At 47.5% G+C, this 25863-nt stretch overlaps 10 protein-coding genes across 10 annotated transcripts; 4 read left to right on the top strand and 6 right to left on the bottom strand.

The window, feature by feature from the left end:
* Window positions 1–293: 293 nt before the first annotated feature.
* Window positions 294–1856, top strand: I303_107191 (uncharacterized protein; the record flags this gene model as incomplete). The annotated part of the gene is made up of 1 exon (XM_018409872.1): window positions 294–1856. The coding sequence occupies one exon, from the start codon at window positions 294–296 to the stop codon at window positions 1854–1856; it is 1563 nt and encodes a 520-aa protein (XP_018260875.1).
* Window positions 1857–2119: 263 nt separating this feature from the next.
* Window positions 2120–3351, bottom strand: I303_107190 (Fe-S protein assembly co-chaperone HscB; the record flags this gene model as incomplete). Its single annotated transcript, XM_018409871.1, has 3 exons — window positions 2120–2259; window positions 2406–2547; window positions 2758–3351. The coding sequence occupies 3 exons, from the start codon at window positions 3349–3351 to the stop codon at window positions 2120–2122; spliced, it is 876 nt and encodes a 291-aa protein (XP_018260874.1).
* A 450-nt stretch (window positions 3352–3801) lies between these two features.
* I303_107189 (hydroxyethylthiazole kinase) lies at window positions 3802–6454 on the bottom strand (the record flags this gene model as incomplete). The annotated part of the gene is made up of 12 exons (XM_018409870.1): window positions 3802–3949; window positions 4064–4298; window positions 4409–4567; window positions 4648–4769; window positions 4843–4976; window positions 5086–5393; window positions 5499–5765; window positions 5851–5902; window positions 5986–6027; window positions 6139–6198; window positions 6291–6314; window positions 6386–6454. The coding sequence occupies 12 exons, from the start codon at window positions 6452–6454 to the stop codon at window positions 3802–3804; spliced, it is 1620 nt and encodes a 539-aa protein (XP_018260873.1).
* An 825-nt stretch (window positions 6455–7279) lies between these two features.
* I303_107188 (uncharacterized protein) lies at window positions 7280–9915 on the bottom strand (the record flags this gene model as incomplete). The annotated part of the gene is made up of 3 exons (XM_018409869.1): window positions 7280–7914; window positions 7980–8571; window positions 8644–9915. The coding sequence occupies 3 exons, from the start codon at window positions 9913–9915 to the stop codon at window positions 7280–7282; spliced, it is 2499 nt and encodes an 832-aa protein (XP_018260872.1).
* Window positions 9916–11897: 1982 nt separating this feature from the next.
* Window positions 11898–14065, bottom strand: I303_107187 (uncharacterized protein; the record flags this gene model as incomplete). The annotated part of the gene is made up of 8 exons (XM_065969522.1): window positions 11898–12106; window positions 12171–12261; window positions 12325–12419; window positions 12519–12648; window positions 12979–13288; window positions 13441–13538; window positions 13620–13627; window positions 13735–14065. 8 exons carry the CDS (start codon window positions 14063–14065, stop codon window positions 11898–11900), a joined length of 1272 nt encoding a protein of 423 aa, XP_065825594.1.
* Window positions 14066–14807: 742 nt separating this feature from the next.
* Window positions 14808–15938, top strand: I303_107186 (uncharacterized protein; the record flags this gene model as incomplete). Its single annotated transcript, XM_065969521.1, has 4 exons — window positions 14808–14911; window positions 14978–15107; window positions 15237–15444; window positions 15529–15938. 4 exons carry the CDS (start codon window positions 14808–14810, stop codon window positions 15936–15938), a joined length of 852 nt encoding a protein of 283 aa, XP_065825593.1.
* A 317-nt stretch (window positions 15939–16255) lies between these two features.
* Window positions 16256–17333, bottom strand: I303_107185 (uncharacterized protein; the record flags this gene model as incomplete). Its single annotated transcript, XM_018409866.2, has 5 exons — window positions 16256–16364; window positions 16440–16480; window positions 16796–17052; window positions 17177–17210; window positions 17286–17333. The coding sequence occupies 5 exons, from the start codon at window positions 17331–17333 to the stop codon at window positions 16256–16258; spliced, it is 489 nt and encodes a 162-aa protein (XP_018260869.2).
* Window positions 17334–17931: 598 nt separating this feature from the next.
* Window positions 17932–18819, top strand: I303_107184 (uncharacterized protein; the record flags this gene model as incomplete). Its single annotated transcript, XM_018409865.1, has 5 exons — window positions 17932–17963; window positions 18052–18151; window positions 18220–18406; window positions 18549–18665; window positions 18782–18819. The coding sequence occupies 5 exons, from the start codon at window positions 17932–17934 to the stop codon at window positions 18817–18819; spliced, it is 474 nt and encodes a 157-aa protein (XP_018260868.1).
* Window positions 18820–20199: 1380 nt separating this feature from the next.
* On the top strand, window positions 20200–22753 carry I303_107183 (uncharacterized protein; the record flags this gene model as incomplete). The annotated part of the gene is made up of 5 exons (XM_018409864.1): window positions 20200–21023; window positions 21124–21487; window positions 21551–22225; window positions 22290–22373; window positions 22433–22753. 5 exons carry the CDS (start codon window positions 20200–20202, stop codon window positions 22751–22753), a joined length of 2268 nt encoding a protein of 755 aa, XP_018260867.1.
* Window positions 22754–24059: 1306 nt separating this feature from the next.
* On the bottom strand, window positions 24060–24881 carry I303_107182 (uncharacterized protein; the record flags this gene model as incomplete). The annotated part of the gene is made up of 1 exon (XM_018409863.1): window positions 24060–24881. One exon carries the CDS (start codon window positions 24879–24881, stop codon window positions 24060–24062), a length of 822 nt encoding a protein of 273 aa, XP_018260866.1.
* Between the last annotated feature and the right edge of the window lie 982 nt (window positions 24882–25863).

Below are 25863 nucleotides of genomic sequence, written 5' to 3'. Positions count from 1 at the left end.
ATATCATTCTCATACGCCGTCAACTTTGAAAGCATTGCAGAATGAAGTCGATTGGGAATAAGGGGAATTTGCCACCGTCTGAGATGATTAATCGATTTGCCACCCAAAATGACGAACTTGCACGAAATCCAATTAAGCCGTGTCCGGAATGCATCTGTTCGTCTGTTTTTACACTTGTCTACATCTCACTTCACGCTCACATCTATTGGAAGCTCATACCCGTCATCTAGGCATCATATTCTTGCTTGGCCACCACTTGTTTCGATGCTTCCGCCAAATAGGTCGATTGCAATATGACCCCTCCTCGAGCTTATCGAGCAGGCTTAGGTCTTCCAGCAGCAATAATCATTTCCTCTTCTCCCGGCGCTGGACCATCTCGTCTGCGGCATCATCAAGACCAGAGCGAAGGCGTTCTCAGCACGGGAGATCAGGGTGACTCGGTCGACGATAACGTACGAGCAGCTTATAGTGGTCGAAGACAAGGTCATCAGGACAGTATACCTAGAGAGGAAACGTGGAAAGAATGGAATATCAATCCAACTTCGCATGGCCCTCCCAAATTGACTCGTCCGCCTGTGTTCGTACTCTCTTCAACATCGTACGACGAGCTAGGACGGTCTCTCACCGACGGAGTCGGCGTTCACGTGGATCAAGGTGAAGGGAAGAGTACACTCAAAGAGGATGGACTCAGTTTGAGTGGATGGTACAGCGATCTAGCCAGGCGATCAACACCGAAGTCAAAGTCAAGTAGCAATAATGCTAGCGGGACTAATACTCCCGAGAATGCAGATACTATTACGGCGGAACAGGAAGATGGTTTGGATGGAGACGACGATGAGGAGATACAAATTATATCTTCTGCTCAATTCCATCGTTCACATCAAGATGGGGCTGCGAAGCGACCCGAGGGGGAGGAAGAAGGGGAACCACGCATCAAATCAGAACAAACACCGAGTATTTCGCGAGCCCAGCAGGAGAAAAAACTACTCAAAGTCCATTCGAGAGATTGGTTCATCCGACGAGCCCTTCTCACCTCACACTCACACTCAAATTCAACTTCAGATACAACTTCGACTTCAACCTCAGACCTCTCTTCGACAGGACACCTTCCGCGAAGTACGTCGATAAGCGGCCTACTGAACATAACTCCGAACCCCGTAAGGCGAACGAGTACACCGCGATACGTCCTGGGTCCGGAGAATAAGGGATACGAGATACTTCAGGATAGATTAGGATGGCATGGTGGTGGGTTAGGCAGACCCGTGCATTCTCCTGATTCATCGGATCCCCAATCCTCTTTTTCATCACCTTCTACTTTGTACCCGATTCCAGCTCCGAATTCAACCCTGGATCCCGACATGTCAGTACCAGAGACCTTGGTAGTCAAACTTCCAAGCGATAGCAAGGAAAAAATCCAACGGGCACAAGAAGCCTCAATGGACACGCAGATGGAAATGGAAGTGGAATTCGATGGAAACGGCCATCCAATAGTAGATCTCACAATGTCGTCTGACTCTGAAGCGGGTAGTGAAGCAGGGGAAGAGGAAGAAGATCTTACAAGCAAATATGGACCGGGTCGTACGGCTCCAATAGCTACTACTCTCAAATTAGATAAGAAGGGTCTAGGACATCGACATAGTCATAGCCACAGCCATAGCAATGGAAACAAGTCTAAAAGCCATAGTGTGACCCATACTCATGCAGAGATCGAGGCGGCTCGGAAGAAAGCCAAGTATGGTACGGGCCGTCATCATGGTCAAGGGCTAGAGCTGGGCAAGAAGGGTAAGGTGAAGTGGAAAATTGCGGATAAGAGGGATAGGGATGAGCGGATGGCTATCAAAGCTGCGTTGGCCTGAAACAAGCGAAGGACAACCCCAATCGATCTTCATAAAACATATGAAGCAATTTCTATCCCTCTATATAGAATCTCTCCATACGTTGTATTGTGCCCATATAACATAGTCAGTAATCAAGGTAGTCTAGAATAATGCGTTGTACCCTATGTTGTACGTTATAAGCTACATGTCAAATGCAATGGATATACATGATCTCTCCACAACATCGCGACCCAGAACCACGCTTCATGCCGAAGTAATTCACAACCGTATCCCTAGTCCTCCTATACAGCCTTCTCCTTAGCGGCATTCTCAAGGCCTCTCCAATACCTCAACTGAACAGCCAGCTCTTTGGCCGACTCCAGACTAGGCGGTGTTTCGCTGAACGCAGCATGAAGCTGTTTTATGATATCTTCCACTTTCTCTATGAAGCGCAGAGTCAAGCAGATAACAGCAAGCAGGAATATCAGCATAACAATCCTTTGCGTTGTACAATATACCGATCCCAAGACGTTGGACTACCTGCATGCTGAGAAGATGTGGTATTGCGGAGAAAATTATCAGACTCACCATGATTGACACTCCGTATCCTATCTATCTCTTCTGCAATATCAGCTTCTTCGAGCTCTTCCCTCGCTTCTAGAATCTCAGCCAATATCATCGGGTCGTCCAGCTTATCCGTCTCGTCCGTCGCTTTGTCATGTATCGAAAGCTTTCATCCAGACACAATATTTATGATTATATCAGCTTTATCCGATCGTCCGATCCTCCAAGCATGAGACAATCCCGATCCTCCCGGTTTTTGTTTGTCGATGTCTATTCTATCTCCTAAACTCTCGTCGTCGGACGACTTCCGCTCATATGCACCTCAAGCGTATAGACGGAACGGTGTGATTCCAATTCAATTCAAGAGCCGACTCACCAAATACTCGGCCCTCCTCAACTCATCACCTAGGACATTATAAGCCTCATTCACCCTCCCGCTCAATTCCCTCGCTAGATCAATCACCTTCTCGCCCTTCGCCGTGAACTTATCCGGGTGGAGCTCTCTTTGTCTTCGGAGCCATTTACTCCGCAGATCAGCTTTATCAAGTCCGAAGCCATTACTTGGTAAATGGCTGAATTCGCGAGGTAAATCGTATACCCCCGTTGTCGACCCGGCTGCCGATCCCGAGGACGAAGACGAAGAATCAGAGGCGGATATAGGCGAGGAAAGGTAAAGCATCGAATGGTGCGATAGATTCGAAGGCAAAGGAAGGAGGTTGGAGCATTCAGGACATGGTGTCAGCGGTAGAGGGATGGGCTGTGAACATGAGGGGCATATCCGAGAAGGAGGAGCAGGTGGCGAGGTTGAATGATAGCTTCTTCCTCTTATCGAGACGTTGCTTGTACTTCCAATTGTACTTCCAACAATGGGAGGTGTCACTCCTGCACGTATCGGAGTCCGGTGAGTAGGCGTTTGTGTGATAGTTCTTCGTAAGGTATTCGAGGCTGGTCGCATTTTCGATAAAAGCATTGTGGATATCGATTGAGTGTGGAATCACTTGAGCGCTAATTCAGGAGCCAATCGGAGGATATGTACCAATGAGCATGTGTGGTTGAATTCTTTTGAGTCCTTGCGGCAATATGTCGTGGACGGGCGATGATGGGTCTGAGCGATGTAATGATGAGATATGGAAAGAACAGGAAGAAGATGAAACTTCGAGCAGAGAAATGTTGAATTTTCGGCTCGGCTAAGACGGCCGATCCTATGACGCAAACCCAAATGCTCTCAGTGAAGTTCATCAGATTTTGCCGCCCATCAAGCAGAAATATTGTAGAAATGGAATTGGCATAGATCTACATCGTATGTAAACACAATGCCTATTGCAGACTGCATAATGGATATGTGATGAAGACAGCAATCATTTGAGCCGCCTTTGCATCGAGTCCCAACGATGAAACACTGTACGCAAGTTCGAGTCGTTTACAGTATCTCAACTTTGGCTCTGTGTCTGACGACTTCCGGAGTCAGGTTATACAGCTCATCAATCAACGCAGACCTGAAGGTCCCTGGACCTTTAACATCCGATCTTTCGGCTGCTGCTTCAGATGCGACGGTGTACACCAGAATACTGCGACCATCGAGGCAGAAACGCAACCTGTCAGCTCTTGAACCTCTTCAGACTAGAAGGGAGGCGATGTGTTTCCTTGATCAAGCCCAGAAGGGGAGAAGATTGTGAACTTACCCAGCCAAAGCAGCGACAAGCATATCACCCTGAACTAATTGACTATCATCTTCGAACGGTTCGTTGTTCTGCAAATAGCTGATTCGCGAAGCAGCTGCGAAACAAGCTATAAGGGTTCCAGCTTGACATCCCGATCCGGTGATCTTTTCCAAGAAGTGTGATCCGTTGGACACCTTGTATACCCTATCTCCGTCCGAGATGTAATCTGTCGGTCCTGTCAAGACGATTATCGCAGCTGCACAATTGGGACCGCATGAGTACAGCTGCCCATATGTACGTCTCCTGGATTATAGCGGTTGACTCGGAAGAGCAGCGATACTAATGGAATCGAGAAATCGATCTCACCTCGTTTTCTGGCGAGGGCTTTAACCACCGCAGCGGGGTCTTTGAAGCCTGATCCGGCAGCATCCACACCTCTACTAGCTACCTCGGTCGATTCCGCCAGAGCTCCTATCTCAGCTGCGTTACCCTTGATTATCGTTGGCTGCCAATGGGCGAGAAGTTCTGCGGTGACGTCAATATCAGCGTCACCACTTTCTGCGATACACAGGGTGCCCGAATACAGGCAAGATCGATATACTCACCCGCAGCATTCTCCCGCCTGAAGGAAGTAGCACCGACAGCTACGGGATCGAAGATGAGCGGTTTCCTATTCACATTCGCCTGTCTGCCGGCCACCTTCATTCCCTCCTTATCGTCGATTGTCCTGGCATTTTGAGAGTATCAGCGCCTTTTGCAGAATGCATGATGAAAGCCAAGCGATTGCAATCCGCACTCACCCAAAATTGATCAGACACGCTCCGATAGCAGGACTAAGATCATACACGTCTCTAGGGTTGGTCGACATGATCGGCGAAGCTCCCACAGCTAGAGTCACATTTGCAGAGTCATTCATGACTACTTTGTTGGTGAGCTGTATAAAGCGAGAAAGAACTCCGTCAGCAATAAGTCCAGATTCCTCGCTCAAACAAGCTACGAATGGAGTGGCAAACCGAACAATGCGGTTGAAGTACATGGCTCACCTGGTTGATAAGGGGTGTTTCCTGCTCGAGGATCCTCATAAGACCTTCAACCTTCTTCACAAGGTACTCTTTATCAAGCGCCGCCTGATCGACAGCATCGATTATGCTGAAAACGCCTTTTTGTCCCTTCAAATTGAGCCTAGCTCTTTTGAACGAATCTACAATTTCTCTCAATTGAGATGCCGATTCCCTTGGACGCTGCGAAGCTACAATATCTGAGATGACAGCTACTCCGTCGAGAGTGTTGGACGTCTTGGGCGAAATAGATCCGTGGAGTAATTGAGGGAGGTTGGGGAGATGAATACCGCCTGTGGTCAGGATTTGACATGTCACAACGTCAGCTCTGTAACTTGGTCTCCTTCAAAGGAAGTGCTCTGTCAGACCGAAGATTGTATGAGAGACGATATACATACCGATAGCAACCGCTTTCACCCCTGTCCCATCCAACAAATCCAGAATCTCCCCCGTGCCATCTGGTCCAAGGCATCTTCTTCCTTTGATATCTTTCGAGCTAGTATGCCAGACAGATCCAATACCGATATAATCGGCGCTCTGCTCGATAGCTCTCTTGCATTCATCAACGTTCCGGACGGACAGGCCGATGATAGCGTCTGGACCGATGAGAGTCCGGGCCAGAGGGAGCGGACAATCGGTTTGGCCAATATGGATGCCCGCAGTGCCTATCGAATGGTTACCCAATGATCAGTACTGCCTATCAGCATTCACGGTAAAACCTGGAGAAAGAATCGAAGGGTAATTACTGACCAACAGCAAGATGGACATCGATTCGATCATTAATCAAGACAGGTACGTTGTACTGCCCGACGATACAAGGCAAGTCAGCGACTGAAATCCTTGAGTTGCATGATCATCGATGAATAAAGGAAAACATGGACGCACCTTATCGCAGATCTGCTTGGTTCGTCTAGCGACCTCGATGAACTATTAATTGCATATACGTATCAGCCTGATTACCTGGCATCTTTCGTACCACCAGTATCGAGCCTCAAGCATTTTGAAACGGTATGCAGAGCATGGGGGACTCTGACTCACCTCTCCGGTATCTGCGTTCTTCTCTCGGACTTGTACAAGAGTGACCCCTCCTTGAAGAGACTATAACACCACGGAACAACAAGCAGATCAGTCCAAGTCGCGAAATGTATTACAGCTTCATTCCATTGGATCGGTGAAGGAGGTCGACTGACTTCTTCGAGGGACTCATAGTAATCCTAACGGGCCAGAATACTCGAAATCAGCATATTGTCATTTCATACTCGAGGACAAGCGCAGCTTGACGAACCTTTCCAGCCGGAAGAAACTCTCTTCCAGTGACCAAGTAAACCGAATAATCAAGTTGTCTTCTAGGCATTTTCGGTCTGTATTCTCTCCTTATAACTTCACGTCAAGCTATCTAGAGTGTCTCACTAGAAACGAGGAGGACTGACAAGCTATATCCAGCTATAGGTAATTTGAGAAACAGAATAATCGCACCGTGCCAGGTGATTCGCAATTATCCGTAATTTCAAGCTTACCTCCGCCCGCTCTGTTCCTGAGACTCGAAACTTGTAACTCAGATGCACCGAGACGAATCTCATATATCATATCATACATGTCATTCATGATTCCGCTTCATGTGTTACTACTTCACTATACATACTATACTATACTTCTGATCATCGTGTATGTATAGGTATATGCGTATCTATGACGAGTATAAAGAATGAATGAGAAAGCTAGAATAAATACATAGTCGTCCTCGTCAATTTGTGATATGTCCTTACATTTCCTTCTATTGGGCCAAGCTGTATTCCGTTTGATCATCAAGAATAAGAGAGTGAAAAGTCAGAGGGCAAGTGGAAGTCCGATGGATCGTTAAATCGATGATTTGGTGGAATAGTAGACTTTGTCTTTATGCCAAATCTGCTTGTTAGTGAAATTGTCCAGAATGAGCGTTGTCGTTGATTGTGACGAGAGAAGGAGAAGGTGCGATGGGTGAGATTATTTGTACAGAAACGTGAGAGGTGTACAGTGTGATGATAATGATGTCTGTACAACTGATGTGATAATGAAATAAGGGGAGGGAATGAATGAATGAAAGGAATAATGAAGTGAAAAAGGAAAGTCTATATTTTATCTATCAGTCGTATGTTATCGTGTTTCTGTAGCCTGGATCGCAGATCCCTTTTGCTCGCTATTAACGTTGATTGTTGTTATTTCCGAAATATTGGTCTCCCGACCGACGTTTCTCATCTTGATCGTATAAACCCGTTGACGGTGTATAATAATTCGAATGTCCACTCAAAGGTCTACTTGAAGCTGTCGATTGTCGAGTCATCATTGGTGCCTCTTGACGTAGCTGTTGTTGATATTGCGGTTTGCTTTCATCATTATAATTGTATTCTCCACCTTGGGCGGCTTGTTCGTATGCTTGAGCAGCCGACAATCTCTGTGATCCTTGCGATGATTCCCCATTGATCGCGAAATTACTGTTATTGCTGTTGTTCAGATCGGAGGATATCCTATTTGGGGGAGACCCATTCTCATATTCGGATGCAGAACCATTGAACGAAGGAAGATGTTTCGATCCGAACGTAGGCTCGTAATAACTGCTGGCGACAGGTTCCATGATGCTAGTCCGCCTGTTCAAGCTTTCAGCAGGCGATCGGCTGGTATTTAAGGCTTGATCCCGAGAGGCAACATTCGGTAAAGTCGGTTCTAGCTGTGTCATGGCTGGTTGTACACTTGAATCGTCGTCTGAAGCTACAAATCGCTCAACCTCGAGACCATCTTCGATTCGATGAGTATGCCTTCTCCACCAATACCCATAACCTGGACGACAAACCCCACGATCAGCGAAGAACACAGTGATGAAGCAAGAATAACGGGAGGCTCACCTAGATTCCAGAGCATTCCAAAGAAGAGGAGTATAGTGGGTAATCCAAAGGCAACGATGATTACAAACCCAATGACAGCTCTAGGAATAGGTTTGACTCCGATCGAAGGTATGAAAGCAATCAACAACCCGAAAGCTATCAGCCTAAACAAGCTGAGTACGGATGTGATCCAGTCTCCCTTTCGGTCCTTGTGTGGTCTACACGCCAGCAGCGAGACAAAGACGATGAATTCTACCACCACGTTTCCGATTACCTGAGCCCAAGCGGAGGTCGGTCCAAAAGCGATGAATGCCGATCGAGCGATTATGCCCAATATCAAGGGCGCAAACCAGAAGAAGTGGAATTTCTGCCTGTACGCTCTATAGAGGACACCAACTGAGTGGAACCATCTGTAAGAGGTATACAAGGGCGAGATACCAGGCGCGGTGGAGGACATCTTCCGATTTCGCAAAATGGATAACACGAAGACAGTCGCCAGAGGGACCAAAACCAGAAGGATGGAGAAGACGGCGAAGAAGATTGATAAGCCGGAATCGCCGATGTGGAACTGCCAAAATCCAAAGATGAAGATGGGGAAGAACCAGATGAGACACTGTAAAGCAGAGCAATGAGGATCGAGACCGCCCGACCAAACACCAAACACTGATCGTTGGAATGCACTTACCAGTCTCAAGGCATTTCCGGCGCAGAAACCCCACCACATTCTCCTCAACCTTCCTGCCCAGGAAATCTCCCTCTTGCCTCTACTCGATCGATCAACTATGCAAAGTACTACGAACAGGAGCACATGGAAGGCGATCGCAATCGCAATGAAGGCTAGGAAGAAGAAGAACACCGTATCGAAAGCGTTCGCTGTTGGTATGTTAAGGGTATTGGTGTATACTGGTAATCCACTTGAGAGCTCGGAAGTGGCATTTTGCGCAAGTGCAGAAGCGATTGAAGCTCGTTTCCCTAATTCTAGATGGCTTGCAAGTGCGTCTCCGGTTGATGCTGGAAGTGTAGGTAGATTCGAGGCTTCAGCCTGTGCGTTGGCGAGGAAGCTCTGGAAAGAGGCTTTCGAGGATGTGACCTCGTTCATCGATACGTAGACATTGTAAGGACTGAATTTTCGGTTTATGTACTGGACATCCGAGTATGCGTTCGAATCGAGATGTCCTCCTGTTTTCGATCTCATAGTATTGATCGAGTTCTGTACGTGCGTGGATTTGAACAGCCCGATTGCCCAATGGAAATTCTGGGTGAAAGCCGAGTAAGCGAGCGGGTAATTGAGGTGCATCAGTCCTGATGCGGCGGCGGATTGGAAGAGGTAGAGGATGTCGAACCACCTATATTGGGCTGGCGAAGGCGAGTTTACGGCTCCAGTATGGAACAGTCCAATCAACAAGGCTACTAAAGTGAAGATTCCCGTTGCCCATGAGACAGCAGTTTGCCTGACAGACCATCCGTTCGACAATGTCGCTTGAAGACATGCTGCTACTTCCCCAGTCTCTTCTCGTAGTAATTGTATTCTAGCATAAGCCTCAAGGTTGGGTATTGACCACGCTATTCCAGGGATTTGAGAAGAGTACTTGGTAGGTATAGGATATGTTCCGTATCCCGTGAAGTTGACTTGAGGCAATGGACATACTACCCCTTGGAAGTAGTCACACAGATTCAGCGTTTGGTTTACAGGTTCTATACCGTATACGTTGACGTATAGGTTGGCTGAGACGTTGAGATTTGGTTCGACAGATGCGAGGGAGAACGAGAATGTGATGGACCCGTTCGATTTGTGATACGCTATGTCAAATTGGTTGACCAATACCGCCTTCGCCTCAGCACAGTATGTCACCGAGTTGGTATATAGCGTATCTCCCCCTTTGGCCGAGACGGGCGATATTAAGCTGAGAAGGGTGATAAGTGGGAGAAGGAAGAAGCTTGAAGTAAGAAATCGCATTTTGAGGGGTGAGATTGATTGCGGAGGTGATGGGGAGGTTTGAGGCGATTAAGAGGGAGAAGAGGGGGGTTCTAGACAACCGAGAGATTGAGTATTAGTCATAGGCAGAATGAGGAATCGATGGACGATCTTCCATGCATGTATATGACTTTGTTTGAACTCACATTAGAACCTCCCCAACACCTGTCGATCCCAACGCACAAAAAACGTTTTATCGATGCACAATGTCCGGTGTATGTCGAAGGGAAGTCGCTCCACTTTTGATCTTTATCTTTTGATCTTGACGAGTGATTGTAACAGGTACAATAAGATCCAAACCCCAATCCGGATCCGATATATCCTTGTCCTTGTTTGACCAGTCTAGCGTTTTCTTATTGACCCGTTCCGTTTCAAGACTCTCTAACAGCTTGATCCTGATCCTGATCTTGAGGTCGCAGTATCCTATGACCGGCCGAGGACTCGATTGTGCTTCTTCTAATCAGAACAATCCTTCACTCGGGCGAATCACCACCGATCAATCTTCCTTTGGCCTTTCAAATTCCAAACTCAAGATATGAAAGTCTCGATAAGATAGAAGCAATAACCAAAAAATACAGAAGGAAGGATGAAAATACCTATGCCTATGCAACTACTGTATCTTACAAATTAATCCATCGAAGACTGATCATGACATGAAGTGACATGTAGAGTAATCGTAGCACTCGTCGAAAACCTTTAACTGTGAGAAATAAGCTTTTAGAGCCAGTAGTGAGTCTCAGGGTCTTATGGTCTCGTACCAAAAATCAAGGGTAACCCTGAATCATTTGCACTTATCATCATCTGCGTAGTCGGTAGTCGGTAGAGTTGGTGCAGTGGCGATTGATTGACGTCAATCACGAAATCACGAGCTACCATCACTCTAATGACGATGATGGATCATACAATTTACAGTACGATATTCGCTCGTGCCATCTTCCATTTGCATTGGATCTCGGAGAGGGGGATCAAATGATCCATACTTCCTGTATAACAAATATACCAAATAACGGCGACAATTTGTGAAGGTTGTCAAGCGAAATCAACTGAAATGACGTCTGCGGTCTGGACAGCAGAATGAGTATCACGGCATTTGCTCATGTCTCTATCCATCCGTCCATCTGTCTGAGCTCTTCTGCGTGTATACGTAGACACCACACTCCACGAGTGCCCATACGCTCACACAGTACACAGTGGCGATCAATCAAAAAATTCGCAGGATATCTGTAGTTTTTCCGTTGAATGATAAGGCGACGATCCATACTTTCGGCACAGTAGTATGGTACAGGGAAACAGTCCGATCCGACTTCTGTTCAGTAGTGAGACTCATCATCAAGAGTCCAGGCCTCCTGAGCCCTCGTGTCTCATGTCTAACGTCTCACGTCTCGCTGGGCACAGTCAAGTCATCTAATGTTCCCAACGAATACCTCAATTGATACAAGTATGAATTTTCGTCTACAATTGCTTCTTTAGCGATTAGCGACTTAACGAATATCTCAGGTAGATAGATGATCAATAAGCTTTGCATTTGCGTTTATATTCGACCTTCATCAGGTGTAGGTTCTTCTAATTTACTTTTACTTTTGTTGGATTGCAAGGAATAAAGACCGAGAATATAACCCAAAACGAGAGAGTCTTAATCGCCTCTGATACGCTTCTTGCGATAGATGAAAAGAATTCGTTTGGACTGCCAAAGAAAGAAAATGGAAGTTTACAATTGAGGTGTTGAAATTTACTTTCTTTCGGATTGTGTGAGAATGGCTTCTTGAAACGCCCTGCATTCTACTCAAATAAACAGCACTGCTCTTCCAAATCAATTTCCCCCTGTCTTCATCTTCGTGTCTTCAAAACCCTCCTGCCGCTTAATTTCTTTACCCTCCCTCTTCCATTCCCATCCACCACCTCGATCCCCACAATCCACCGAAGCGATCCTTTTGCCTGCCTGCTCCTTGATGGCGCTCTAAGCTCTAAGCATCCACCTCAATCTTCTCAGTCTCGTCTTTCTTCTCTTCCTCCTTCTTCTCGCCATTGGCAGCGGCAGCGTCGCCGTTACCATTTGGCTTTTCGCTAGCAGCGATGAAATCGGTCCATTGGTGCATCAACTTGCTCGCTCGGTCTGTGATCTTGAAATCGTCGTTTCGAGGAATCTCATTGAGCGTCATGATTTTCTTCATCACTATGAAGATTCCCTTTGCATCAGCCAAGTCCATCTTCTTCCATGAGTGGACGGTCAGACATACCTTTACCGATCTTGGAGTATTGCAGAGCATCTATCGTCATGTCCTCATACGATTCAATAGTCTTGAACAGATCATCGTAACTTGGCATTTCCTAACACAAGGCAATTATCATCAGCTTCAACGTGTGCCTTGAACTGCTTGACCGCCGACTCACCTCCGCAGATGGTAATGATTTGCTCAAAAAGGCTCTTTGCAATTTATGCCTCCAGTCCTTCACCTTGACGCACTCCGGATTAGATGCGAGGGGATCTGCGGTAGTCAATCACAACAGTCAGCCTCGAGCAGGCCCAGCGCCTGATGTGCTCAACGACTGGAGTATGTCAGACAGAGAGACAAAAAGACACGCACCATCATCCGCTGCTTCTTGGTTCTCTGGCTTGGACACGGGTGCCTTTGATCCTTTGGATGCCGCTGCTTTGGGTTTAGCAGCTGGCTTGGATTTGGCTTTGGATTTGGGAGCATCGTTATCGACTTCAGCCTAGCAGGTAAAACAGTGTCAGCTCAAAGTCACAGCCGTGCATATCTATTTTGCCGAGATAACACTGTCCCGTCCTCAACACCTATCCTACACCCATATTCCAGTGTCCTTCCTGATCACGTCCCCGCACTTATTCGCGATAAGCCGGTCGTCTGATCAACCCGGCGTCCCATCGGACCTAAGGGAACTTCTCGATCCTCGCTCAATCGTCCCATGACCCGCTACCAACGTCCTTCCTAATGTTCGATCTGTCGTTCGATCATAGCACCCCACTCTCTCACGCCGGGGGACACAAATTCGGCTGATGATTCCGATGATTGGTCTGCTCACCTTAGATTTAGCAGTTTTAGCCTTCTTTCCGCCCGCCTTCTTCTTCTCAGGCTCAGCTCTCTTCCTCTTCTTAGCCCCCGAAGCCTCTTCCTCCTCATCCTCTTCTTCTAATTCGTCCTCGTCAGCCTCGTTCTCCGCCTCTTCTTTGGCCTGTTGGATATCTGCCTGTTGTCCATCCCATTCGGTAGGATCTTGAGCGGTCTGGTACGCTTCCCGTAATCCTCCAGTAGCCTTTCGGTGCGGTTCAGCTAGGTAAGAGGAAATTTCAGAGGATGAAAGGGGTTTGATTTCTTTAGATTGAAGCCATGAGCTGAGGAAACTCAGGTATATTAGTCGAGCTCAACATTCGTAATAACGATCAGATGGATGATGTATATGTGTTAGACGAGGTGTCCAGGTCTCGACGCAACGGTCGATACACAGGGCCAATCCTGAGGTGTGTGGAAGATAACGATAACTCACAAATCACCAGCAGGGAAGAATTGACAGCAGAAAATCAGAGGGTTCTTTCCGGGTCTTTGCTTGAGGACATTTCGAGGGAGAGTATCGGGGTCAGCGATCTGTGTCAGAAAGGGGATACGTTAGCCGCTCGTCGACACTGAGCAATCCACTGGCAGAAATTGTTGAGCAGCAGAACTCACTCTGGCAGCTAATTATCCATACCGAGGAAACCCCCATATCGTCAGTCCATCTCATATAGCCCAGCTGATTCCATGATTCCGAAGAACCAACGGCGCATCTAGAAGAATCACTCACGCCAAGGAGGATATCCTCTTAATCTAGCCAACACGATCTCTCCCGCTTTGAACTGTCTCTTCTCGTCACCCGAGAAGGAAGGAGCCGCCTTCTTAGCTGCGCCGCCAGCTGAAGGTCGACCTCGGGGTTTGGAAGAAGGTGGTTTAGCGGTTGCGGTTGCGGCTTTCTTGTCTGGTGAAGCTGATTTCGGTTTCTCTTCCGGAGCTTTCGATGAAGATGGCTTTTCGGCGTTGGCGGTCTCTTCTATTGTTGTCGCCGGAGCCGGAGCTGGGGCGGACGCGTCTACCTCCGGTGCTGGTGCTGGTGCTGCTGGTACTTCTTCTGCGGACATTCCTGATCATCATAACGGCCAAAGGAAAAAAAAAATCGTCAGCATGCATCTACCGGTTGTATTCCTTCTGGCGGAATCGACTTACTGGATGATGAGATGACGATCGACGCGTAGCTTGTATGATCGGTCGATTTTAGTACCTTTCGTTCGGTCGTGTTCCCTCTCGATGTGTAATCACTTTACAGTAGTTTATGTTAGCTCTGGGTGTAAGGGGTAGTCAGTATGGGATGTATGCGTACGTTAATTGTGTTTTATAGTAGGTATGATGACAAGGAGGAATGTAATGTAAATGATGACAAGGAGGAATGAGACGGGGAGGGTGGGTATATACTACTACTACTGTATTTTGTTATGGGGTTGAGTGGACTCACTTATGCTGTGGTATGGTATTTACCATAATCGGTTAACTTATTTCTATTGACCCTATGACGCTCGACATTAATTACTCAACACTGAATCGCCATATCCGGAAATTCGGCATTATCACTCCCCGCTTACACGCGTTCTCGTTCTGGGCAATAGACATACCTCGTGCGCCTAGCGAATGCAGATGATGCGCACGCCTGAAATAGTGAGGATGACGGCGCATCAGTGACCGGAGCTAGATGCAATTGAGATGAGACGAGTGATGTACAATTTCACCTTTGTCAACCAACCATCCATATTCACAACACCCCTCCCGCCTCTGAAGAGACAGTGATCGTCCCACTTGCCTTGCTCGACAGTGCGCATAACGCTCAAGATGAGGTCGTCAAGCACGTTATCGATACTGGTGGCTACGTTGTTAGCGGTACCTGCGTTGGGATTTAGGGACACTTCACCGTTCTTATTGTGGAACACCGATCCGTGAGCTAGTCCGTGTCTTGCCACATCGAAAGTACACTGATATGATCTCACCTTCCAATCTATCAGGAGCCGATTATTCGAGAGTGCCTCCAAAGCTTTGTCTGGATCGGCTTTGATACCTGCGGAAGAGGTCTATGGGAAGTTATCGAATCTAGGTTGCGATTGGGATAATTTGATTGTAGTACACCGGGACGGGGTGAGTGTCATCTTACGTTTGACAACCCATGTATCGTCAAAGACCTCTCATTGTCCTTGACCGGTAAACCCTCATCTTTTGTATACACTTGCTATGTGTGCTGACTTTCTGTTGTACCGCGATTCATAGCTCCATTCGTCCCAGCTGGACAAATTAGATTACCCGACATACGATGCCCATTTAAACATCCCGTATTTATCTCGACCGCAAAAACGAGGGCTGAACTCCGGCTTAGAAGGCTGGGCAAACCATTGCGGCGCCTCTGTCGTTTCGTCATTCGACGATCGAGTGCAAGGAGAAAAGAACGTCATCGTGCTCGAGTCCGTTGAAGGACAAGGTAAGCTGATTTCCATTTCGAAGTCTTGAATGGTACTATCAGCTTACAATACATCATGCCTCAATGATTCACGTTATCTCTCAGCTTTCCCATCTATACCATCCGATTTGAACTCCTACATCCTTCTTCTCACCGGCTCGGGCTCATCTCAACCCTCATCCGTACCCGTGGAGAATGCGAAGAGACAAGAAAGACCATTCCCAACGCACATCACCCACTCCGCAAGCGCCACGACCACTCTCCAAGCTACTTCGACATCGACTGCGACTGGCTCACCAAGGAGGAATTCAACCATCCCTTCGAAAGATGCACCGTTGCTTGACCGGGTCCAACTTCTCACTACGCCAATCATCACTTCCCTATTGATCGTCTTCTTGATCTTATTGCCGATCCTGGGATTCGGTATTTCGATGTTAACTAGTATTCAAGTACCGCCGAAGATGATGGAGATTAGCAAGTCACTCGCAGTCGGGAAAGACCGAAAGGACCAATAGTCTGTAGGCTCCCCATCATTTCGCACACCATGGACCACCGGAAGCGCAGATCTTAACTTAAGTCAATTCAAGGCTCTGTGATATCACGCTATGGCATTTTAGGCGATAGATTCAGTCTTATCATGTACTGTTACGAATGCATCTATACGAATGATAAATTCTCGCGATAGATCCTGCTGGCTACGCCGTGAATCGATAATCCAGTCCAAATATATGGATATTTGGTTTTTGGTGTCATGATGCAATGAGTAGATTCTCGGTTCGCAAGAGAGAATGATACACAATGCACATGCCCACTGGATTTGACGTCCTACGTCCTACTTCCTCATGAGCAGATAGACGTTCTCTCCAACCACCACACTGGCAAGATGCCTATACGATCCTCGTAAAGCCATGAGCAGTCCACCGAACGAGAAATATGCGGTTCTGAATTTGTGATTGATTAGCTGAAGGTGCTGAAGGTGCCAACTAGTGAAGTATGCCGATGGTACAGCTACTCACGTTTGATTATCCCCCTGTGCGGAGTCATCGAATTTATATATCTGTACAAGTTCATACGGGATCAGCTCAACTCGCATTCTGAATTTCCCAGTTCACGTCATTCAATCAAACGGGAAGCGGCAAAGCGGCCGCATTTTGCCTGATGGGCCTTCTTCGGGGTAATGATAGGACGGGTTTTTGACTGATATCAATTTCGCCAAACCAAGTCAAGTCAAGAGAAGTAAGGTCGGAGAGTGACGTGAAATGGAGCGAGAAACGCCGGTGCGAAAAATCCAAGACATAGATCATGAGGTTGGAGAAGCTCTATCCGGAGGTGAAATGAACTTTGATTCAAGGTCACTCTACTCTCGACTCACTTTCCCAAACATGACATAGTCGTAATCCTCTCCCAGACCCATATTCTCGCTCCTCCACAATTCCCTCTTTATCTTCTTCGACTTCTCGCCATTCTCCGATCCCTCGTCGTCGTTCTCATTCACCAGCTCTTCCGGAACCAGCGTCCGCGCTATTGCCAGGGTGAATACTTCTCCTTCTTGTAAGGGATATAATTCGTTGGCTAGGTCTAGCGTGAGAGACATTTGCAGATTGTGTGAAGGGGCTGTTATTCGGGAGACTAACGACGACATGGACATATAATGTCAGCTTTCAATCCGTTTGGATTGGAAGAGTCTTTTGTCTTCTCTCTCGTTCCGTGTTGGTAGTGATTAGCAATAAGGTAGGGGTAGAGAGCGACCTACCTCGGTCGAATTTCTTTCCATCTTTGTCTACGGTCTGAAGTCATCAAATCCAGCATCCTCAGCTGTATCCCTTGTATTACAACTTCGGATACAGCAGAAGAGCACTCACCTCCACGGTGAATCGGTCCTCGAATATGATATTTGACGAATCGGCCATTGTGTCTCGTTATGCCTCGTTGATGGTAGGGTATGAGTTGAAGAAGGGGAAAAGGGGGTGTGGGGTACTGTTGGGTTGTGATCCAAGGACTTTTGTGCGAAATGAGTGGAGTCTGATTGAGGCCTATGGCACCTCCTTTCCTGTTTTGGGAAATGCTTAGCGTGAATGTCTAAAGTGTCGTACAATCAATCTTCAAGGTGCATAAGAAGTTAGTTGATGTACGAAAACAACGAAGAGCTCTAAGGAGATTGATTGTTGAAAATATAGTTTAAATGATCCCCTCATTCAGCTGATCTTGACTTATCCGCCGCTGAGACGAAGGTCAAAAGATAAAAAGTCGAAATGCGAGCGTCTTACAAGTCGAACATTCCGATTCCGAGATATTTAGTCTTCAACAACAACAACAATTCATAATACAAGCATCGACTCCTTCACATTAGGCGGACTCAATCTCACGGCTCACTTTGACCGCTCCAGAAATTTCCAAGCGCACGAAAAATTGATAGACGGGTTTGATCTGGGCCATTGATCGATCTATCTTTACGGAATCTTCATCCTTCTTCCCTCCGTCGTTTGGCTATAACCACTCCAGCTAAATATGTCGCACGGGGACCATTCTCGAGATCCATGGTGAGTGTGCTAATTCGTCAGCCCTGCCAAGAGCATGTTGGAAGTAGGAGTGCATCCGAGCTAATTTTACAATTTCTGAACCCCGAAGTCCCTATGTCATCCTTAATGATTTCGGAGGAGCGTTCGCGATGGGTGCGATAGGTGGTGGTATATGGCATGGTATCAAGGGAGCAAGGAATAGTCCTAGAGTGGGTGTCATTCGCATACTTGATGATTATTGCGAACGTCGCTCATCGGATTTGGTTTTTATTTACAGGGAGAACGATTTGTCGGTTCGATGTCAGCGATAAAAGCCAGAGCGCCAGTTCTCGGTGGGAATTTCGGTGTTTGGGGTGGTCTGTTCTCGACGTACGACTGTGCAGTGAAAGGATATAGACAGAAAGAGGATCCGTGGAACGCTATGATTGCTGGATTCTTGACTGGTGGTTCGTTAGCTTTGAGGGGTGAGTTCAAGTCGGGATTCGTTTTTTTGTCTATTTCAATCCATCACATTGAATAGATCAACCGATGGGTTTTGGCCTTTGTCAGACGCACACAAACGAGAGGAGTCATCGTAGACTAATTCATCCGTTTGTGACGCTATAGCTGGTCCCCGATCGGCATTTGGTTCGGCAGTGGGATGTGGTATATTACTAGGGGTGTTCGAAGGTGTTGGAGTCTTGATGAATCGGATGTTTGCTCAACCTATTCCGCAGATGCAATGTGAGTCTGATCATTTACTTGTACTGATCACATCTTGCCTACCCTGCCGTCTGCCCAGGTCCTCCCTATTGGTCTTCATGCTGTCGTCTCTAGGCTGATTATCATTCGCCATTCAGTGCCGGAACAAGCACCAGCAGCTCCAGCAGTCGCCTAGATTCAATCTTATATCAGTATTTCCGGTCCATCGGTCACTTAGCACCCCTCTGACATGCATATATTACATACACAACACGATTCCGTTTAGAAGGGAGCGGGAAGCCAAGCAGGCAGGCAGAGTCGATGACTAATTGATTTGGCCTCTCTTCGGTGCGTGCTGAGCTGAGTGAACTTAAGGGGCGACCTTGGGCCTGTGATTTCGAGAATGCTGGTGTCTCTGTAAGCATCGATTTCGGAAGCATACCAGCCTAACCCATCCAGCTCGCCTACGCACCAAGGCACCGATTGGACTGTTTCTGGATACCTACTTCGAACAGATTCAATGGTTGGTATGCCACTTTTATCCCCCTACTTTACTGTACCCCGCAATATACGTACTAACATCACACAAGAAACCCCGAGATGACATCAAAAGTCGCTATTCCGGATATCGCTGCTTGAAGCCGGCAACTGGATTTTCGGGACGGGTCCAGGTAGTAAGGAGGAAACACCAGTGCCGGCGCTGGTGGATTACTCATATCTTACTATCTGTTCCTCATGCCCGGTCGATTCAACTCGGCCACCAACCAATCAATTAAATCTACACGTGTTATTAGAATGATACAATAGCGGAGTGGCCAATGACTATACATAAAACGCTGATTCAAGCGAAACGTGATTACGAAATACAGTAAACCGCCAAGCAAGAGCGGAGGCCCTCAAATAATGGGATAGGGTTGAGGGAGCAGTAAATAGTATAAGATCCTTCGAATGGGACACTGCTGGGCGGAAGGGTGGCCTCAACCAAAACCAAATTTTTTTTCCGTCGTTGTCGTCATCATTCAACCATTCCATGACATGGGAATGGCGCGATAACAAATTGATCAGACCTTCAATTTCAACAGTAAGAGTAATCAATAAATGCTCTGTTGTAATCGCTATCAGGTGACTTAATGACGTAGATTGATAAAAACAGATAGATTATTGATGGTGTTTTGATGCACGGGTTGACGCGACTGACACCAACTTACAAATCAAATGAGGATAGCATCCTTTGACCCTCTGACTGATCACACATCTTATATATCCCCAACCTATTCCAAATCTCATCTCTATTCCTTTTTCGTTCTCTTCTCCACTTTCACCTTGATAACACTATTTTTTCATTTCTTCTCTTCAGTCCCATCCTATCGTTTCTGATACTGACGGACGTTCTTTCACACTTCAGTACATCTTCATAGCACGTCAATCACATTCTTGATGTCGTGAACCACAGCAATTCGAACCACTCATGCCGTCAACCACTTTAACTTCGATCATTCCCAATACCGCATCTTTCGTTGCTCATAAATCCTTTTCTGTGTTATACATCTTTTACATTGGTCTCCCGCTCAAAATCATGAGCGCCGTGGCCGACTCTATCGCTGAGGCTGTCTCACCTGCCTCAATCCCTCCCGATAAGGGGAAAGAGAAGAAGACAGCTGACGTCAGCTCGACTGCTTACAGTAGCAGGAGTGGCGATAAAGCCAATTCCAAAACTCCGTATATCAAGGTAGTGGATACATCCTCCTCCTCCAATGATACTCTTGTAACGACTCCTAACGCCGGTCGATCGTCACCAAAGGAACAGCGACGAGTGTCCATCTCCTCCGCACGACCTCTGATCGCCACTTATAATCTTGACCGACCTCGACAATTATACCAATATCAATATGGTGAACAAGACGAAGATCGCCTGTCCGATTCCGAAGATGAAGGGGAAAGGCGAATCAACGAACCCCTTCTTAGTCCATATCAAGCTGCTAATATCGAACAATCCTTCGAAAGCAACACCACTTCCGGCTCAGACGTTCATATGAGTACTCTCTCCAGCTCGGGTCCGGAAATCTTCCTGGGACCCCAGAGTGTCCCCTTTCCACTCCGAAAACACGACGTCGGCGATGCTCACAGTACTCCGTCTCGACCCTCCGCTCAAACATTTGTTCCAACATTCAAAAACACGCAGCCAATCATCATCAGACCAGGCAAGGAACAACGAAACCGAAGTCCCCTGGCTACCACTGTGATCAGTGCTGCCAGTCATTACGAGCTGGCATTGCTCTCATCCTGGAGACGGGAACAAATCCAAAACACTCGTATGGCAAAACTCATGGCTGGCACCACACCTCGCCCGATACCTACTCTGCATGGACCTCTTTCGCTTCCATATGCTCGAAATCCTAGGTGAGTCATTTGAACCTCTTTCCCAAGATCCCTCTCTTCGGTATGCCTTACCTTCAGCTCTCAAACGACACAGATGCTGACTATCTTGATTCGTACCTAGCGGCGTTGACGCAACAGTTGCCGACGAATCGGCTTATTTAACCCATGTGTTCGGTCTCCGAGCTGCTGGCGGTACGACTGTCAGTGACATGGGTATCAAGGGTAGCAGAAGGGTCTCTTCCGGTACCCACAGCAGTGGTACAACCAGCGGTCGCTCTACTTCCGGATCTAGCGGATATCACAACTCCCACAAAAGCGGTAACGATAGGAGCGTGTACACCGATCAAAGCAGTTATACCTCTCTACGAGGTACAGTGCATCACTCCAGACCTTTGGTCATTCGAGATCCGTACCAGAATATCGGCATCAAAATTAAGGGCGTTCCACCTAGAGAAGGCCCTGCTCAGATCATCAAGCTTGATAAGGTAAGTGATAGCGACATGAGAAAGAGCTGAAGACAGCGCTGATGGAACGTCCCACGTCTTTAGGTTGAGGACGACAACAAGGAGAATGTTGACCCAACACGCCCCCCAGCGCTGAGACGCAGAGCGTCCGAAACGTCCCTCCTCGGACCAAGAATGGGAGATACGGTTCTCGGCCCCTCAAGGTCTCAGGTCAATCTCCGAGATATGACGAATCTATCACCCATACCCGGCTCGCCCGCTGAAAACGCCTCCAGGGATCCCTTCCGAATACTGCATGACCGAGCTGCCCCCAATGCGGGTCTCGACGTGCCTACCACTGCTCGTGATGGCCCCATCGCACAATCAGCAGATTTGGGATCAGATGAGATCCAACTTCCCGATTTTGCGCCTCTTCAATACAACCCCGAGACCATGTCGTACGAGTTTGCTGTGCCTCTTATTAGGAGCTCCTATGAGGATCTTCATGTGAAAACTCCTCAGGGCGATGTCACTCCTCACACCCTCAAAGACGCCCATAATGCACCAAGTAAGGCCGATACGAGCGACAACTGGCGAAAAAAGGGTAAGATCTCCGAAGCCCCAAACAAAGACATCAAAGACATTGAACATGCCGTCATCTCGGAAACGGCAAAGGAAAAGCCTGACGTGGCTGCTGGCGCTGAAGGCGAAAGAGCGTCTGCGGGAGGAGTGATGACTATCGATAGTCTGTTCGAAAAGTTTCATACAACTGGCGAACCGGTCAGTGTCATAGTGGTTCTCCTTGTCCATATTCCGTCTCACTGGCTGATATATGATCTCGAAGCTCAACCAACAGGATACATCCCAAGAACGTATCGTCTCAGAGGCTTCAAATAAAGGGGAAGTCCGCAGGAAGACCAGCACCAAGGTGAGCCTTGATCACACACGAGGCAGCATAATGACGCGTCCTAACAGCACCTCATCCAGTTGTCTCGAAGTAAGGCCGCTTCGCCTCAAGGCTCTTCCGTCAATGTACTTGGCGAGTCCACTAAAAAGCTCAACGTAAATGCTCCGCCTTACTCGCCTTCGAAATCTGACAGGAACAGTGCTACTGCCAAAAAGAACACGAGAACTTCGCCAACTACAAGCCACGCGAAACCTGGTTCACCCAAGTTCAGATCAACTTCCTCCAAAGGTACTCCTGGAGCTGGTAAGTTGCTCAAACATGCGGTGGAAGGTGGGGAGGATGCCCCATCGCCTACCGTCCAAAGCCGAAGCAAGGGCAAGGGCAAAGCTGGGAATAAATAGTATCTCTACCATTTGTCCGATAAAGGATTCCTTCTTTTTCTGTGTTCGTTCGATCAATCCCAATCCCACCCAATCCCCTTCCGTCTCGCTCTCATCTCTAATTCATCGGCATAATGATAACACCATAAAAGTCTAAAAAAAGGTCAGGAATTCAGCTGTACTACTAGATTTTCCTCAATCTAAGCACTTTGTACTTGTTGCGTAGATAACGCAAGGCATCTTCATATGCATTTTGTATTATGTCCAGCTATTTGCATTGCGTGAACCTCATGATTTGGCTCTGAGTCTATGAGTCTAAGTCAGATGTCTCCTCTAAGCATAACTCTTTGTTTGTAGCGAATGAGAAATAAAGAGGAATATAATGAGGCTTGGACAGATTGGAATCTGTCGACGTTCCATTTAGGCTTACTTTTTGACCCCCTTGATCGTGAATAGCGATACGAGGGGGCTTCGAAAGAGCCAGGGAGGGGTGCGAAGGATGATTCTGGGGTAAAGGGTTGTATGAGACAATATGAAAAGCAGTAAGTGCAGTAAGTGAATTCAGTGCGGTGATTGTACGGTTGGACTGTCGATCTTTGATCGAGAAGCGAGTAACAATATCGTTATGTGAACCAACGATGATGAGATGCATGACGGCGTGATCTATGTTGACCAGGAATCAGCTTGGACCGATCATAAGGATAAGGGAAGGAAGGTGTTACCAAACATGATCTTGATTACTCACAGCATAATACAAAAGGATGTCCCGAACTACATGATCTCAACGGCGTTGTGCTGATTTTGATCCCCGCACTCGACCACCCTGCACTTGAACTGACCTGGGATTGGAAGACCTGGGATCAGGAAGGATGGGGAATGAATGTCTCCTTATTATATATTCCTCATTCTGGTAATTGGCAAGTTCGGATGGAATTGTATTTGACTAAGGCGATGAAATGATCATCATACGTTTGTATGTTGGCTTTCTTTTTGACCCCCTGAATCTGTGAATGGCAGAAAAGGGGGCTTCGAAAGAGCCGTGTCGGTATTTAGATAAAGACGAGAGCTCAGGGGGATGAAATGGGCATTGATGGAAAAAGGGTTAAAATGACCTTTGGTCAGTTGAATCGCAAAAAGTGTTAGCGATGTAACGGTTGAATGACTGGGACAATCTCGGATGGCGTTGTGTCAATTGCTAGATGCATGATGCAGTATACTCTTTGTACACTGAACCCAGAAAGGCAATCATCAGCCACATGTACAGCACATATACTGGTGGTGTAAGGTCAAAACTCACAAGTGACCAACTTATTATTACCAGCACAACCTATAATCTTCTAGGTTTCGGTGCTCTAGTCCCTCCAATCTTGACCTTCGTCTTGTCCTCTACTCGGACTATCAAACTACGTATCTCCTGGCCCTCCGGTCCACTCAACGCACTACTGAGCGCTTCCCTGCCCATACCGAACAAGCCATTGAACGAGACCCTTAGACCCAGGCGATTGGCGTGCGGCTGCGATCGATGGAACTCCAAGATCTTCTCGAACATCTTGATGGAAGCTTGAGTTGCTGCTTCGTAGCTTGAACGCTGACTGTTCTTGAACGCCTTATCGCTGCCCCCAGAGACACTTCCGAATACTGGTCCGAAATCATCTGTGAAACTCAGCACGATATTGTTTCGGGTCGACTTGACGTTGAGGGTATGGGTAGGCGTTTGTTCCTTTGTGAGACCGCTGATTTTGCATTCTTCGGGTCTCCACCGTATGACTGGCAAGCCTTTGGTATTCTTCGGTCGCGGAGCCACAGGTATTTGGGGCACAGTGAGTTTAGCTGAAGGTGCTGTAGATGAGGATGAGGATGTGATTGGTGCGGATTTAGGGGTAGGTACGGGTTCTGGATTTGGGTTGGAGGTCGAAGGGGTCTGGTGGGATTCGGTCGAAGGTGCTGGTTCCGCTACGTTCTCAGTGGAGAGTTGGTCTTCGACAACGGTGGTGGTGGTGGCTGGGTTGGAAGGGGTGGGGAAACGACGGGGTCGTGTAAAGTCCAAGCCATGTCTGGAAGAGGATGCGAAATTTGCGGTAGAGATAAAGAATGATCTGGGAGCAATTCGAGCAGTCTGGACAGCGCTGGATCGGATGATGGAAGTCATGTTGAGGGTGACACAGATACAGGATCAGCGAGAGTGAATTGCAATACGAGAGTAAGGGCTTTATCGCGGTTCGAAGAGGTGTTGCAATGGAATAGATCTTCACGATGTCAACTTTGACTTCTAATTCTATCGAAACCCAACGAACCGCTATGTTGACGGACGGACTTTTTTCGACAGCTCGGAAACTCAAGTGACTTGCGGATGTGGCACCTCGAGGACGGCTTGTGGCGTGCACATCGCTTGCACTATCAACGCCCATGTGAAGGATGCATGAATTGATGCGTTGTTGAAGCAGATGCACAGGAGGGATGTTGCATGTGCTCACTGTGCTAAATCTTCAGCTATTCTGACTCCGTACTGAGGTGTCTGAGGGAAAAAGAGAGACCAATGGATGCTCGGAGTCGTTGGTTTGAGAGATCCTTTATATCCCCTCCCGGTTGTATCAAGCAGCACAGAACATGCGAACGAGGCCAATCCAAGTATGACGCTCGAAACGGTAATGCTTCGCCAAGGCCTGGGACACAGAAGGTCAGGTGGATAGAACTGCCCCTGAAGCGACGCCTTCTGTAGTGAAAGCGTCATTTGAGCGCAACTTACCTGCTCTTTTAACGGGTCAACCTTTCAGGCAGCATCGCCATGCACCGAAGGTCACTGCCCCGTGACCAGTCAAGCATCACTAAGTGCAGGAAGACAAGGGAGGCTGTGTCATATTCTGTTAGGACCTCCAAGAGGTTATGACATCTGCTATGACTCGACTCGAGCAGGATGTCACTTCAGTGCCTTGAAAATACCCTCTTTTGATGAGCTACCTGTCACACCTTCACACCAATGGCCAACCTTTGTTGGACAGCACAGCCCTGTCGAACACTATGACGTGTTGCCTTCCCATCCTTCACTCTACCTTGTGCGTTTCGGTCCAATTTGTCATTGTCATGAGCTATATAAAGAGCTACTTTGCCCACACCGCAAATCATATTCTCAA

Source organism: Kwoniella dejecticola, chromosome 9 (assembly GCF_000512565.2).
Source record: "Kwoniella dejecticola CBS 10117 chromosome 9, complete sequence".
Classification (NCBI taxonomy): domain Eukaryota; kingdom Fungi; phylum Basidiomycota; class Tremellomycetes; order Tremellales; family Cryptococcaceae; genus Kwoniella; species Kwoniella dejecticola.
Note: the sequence above shows the minus strand (reverse complement) of the source record. Positions and strands in the feature narration are given on the sequence as shown.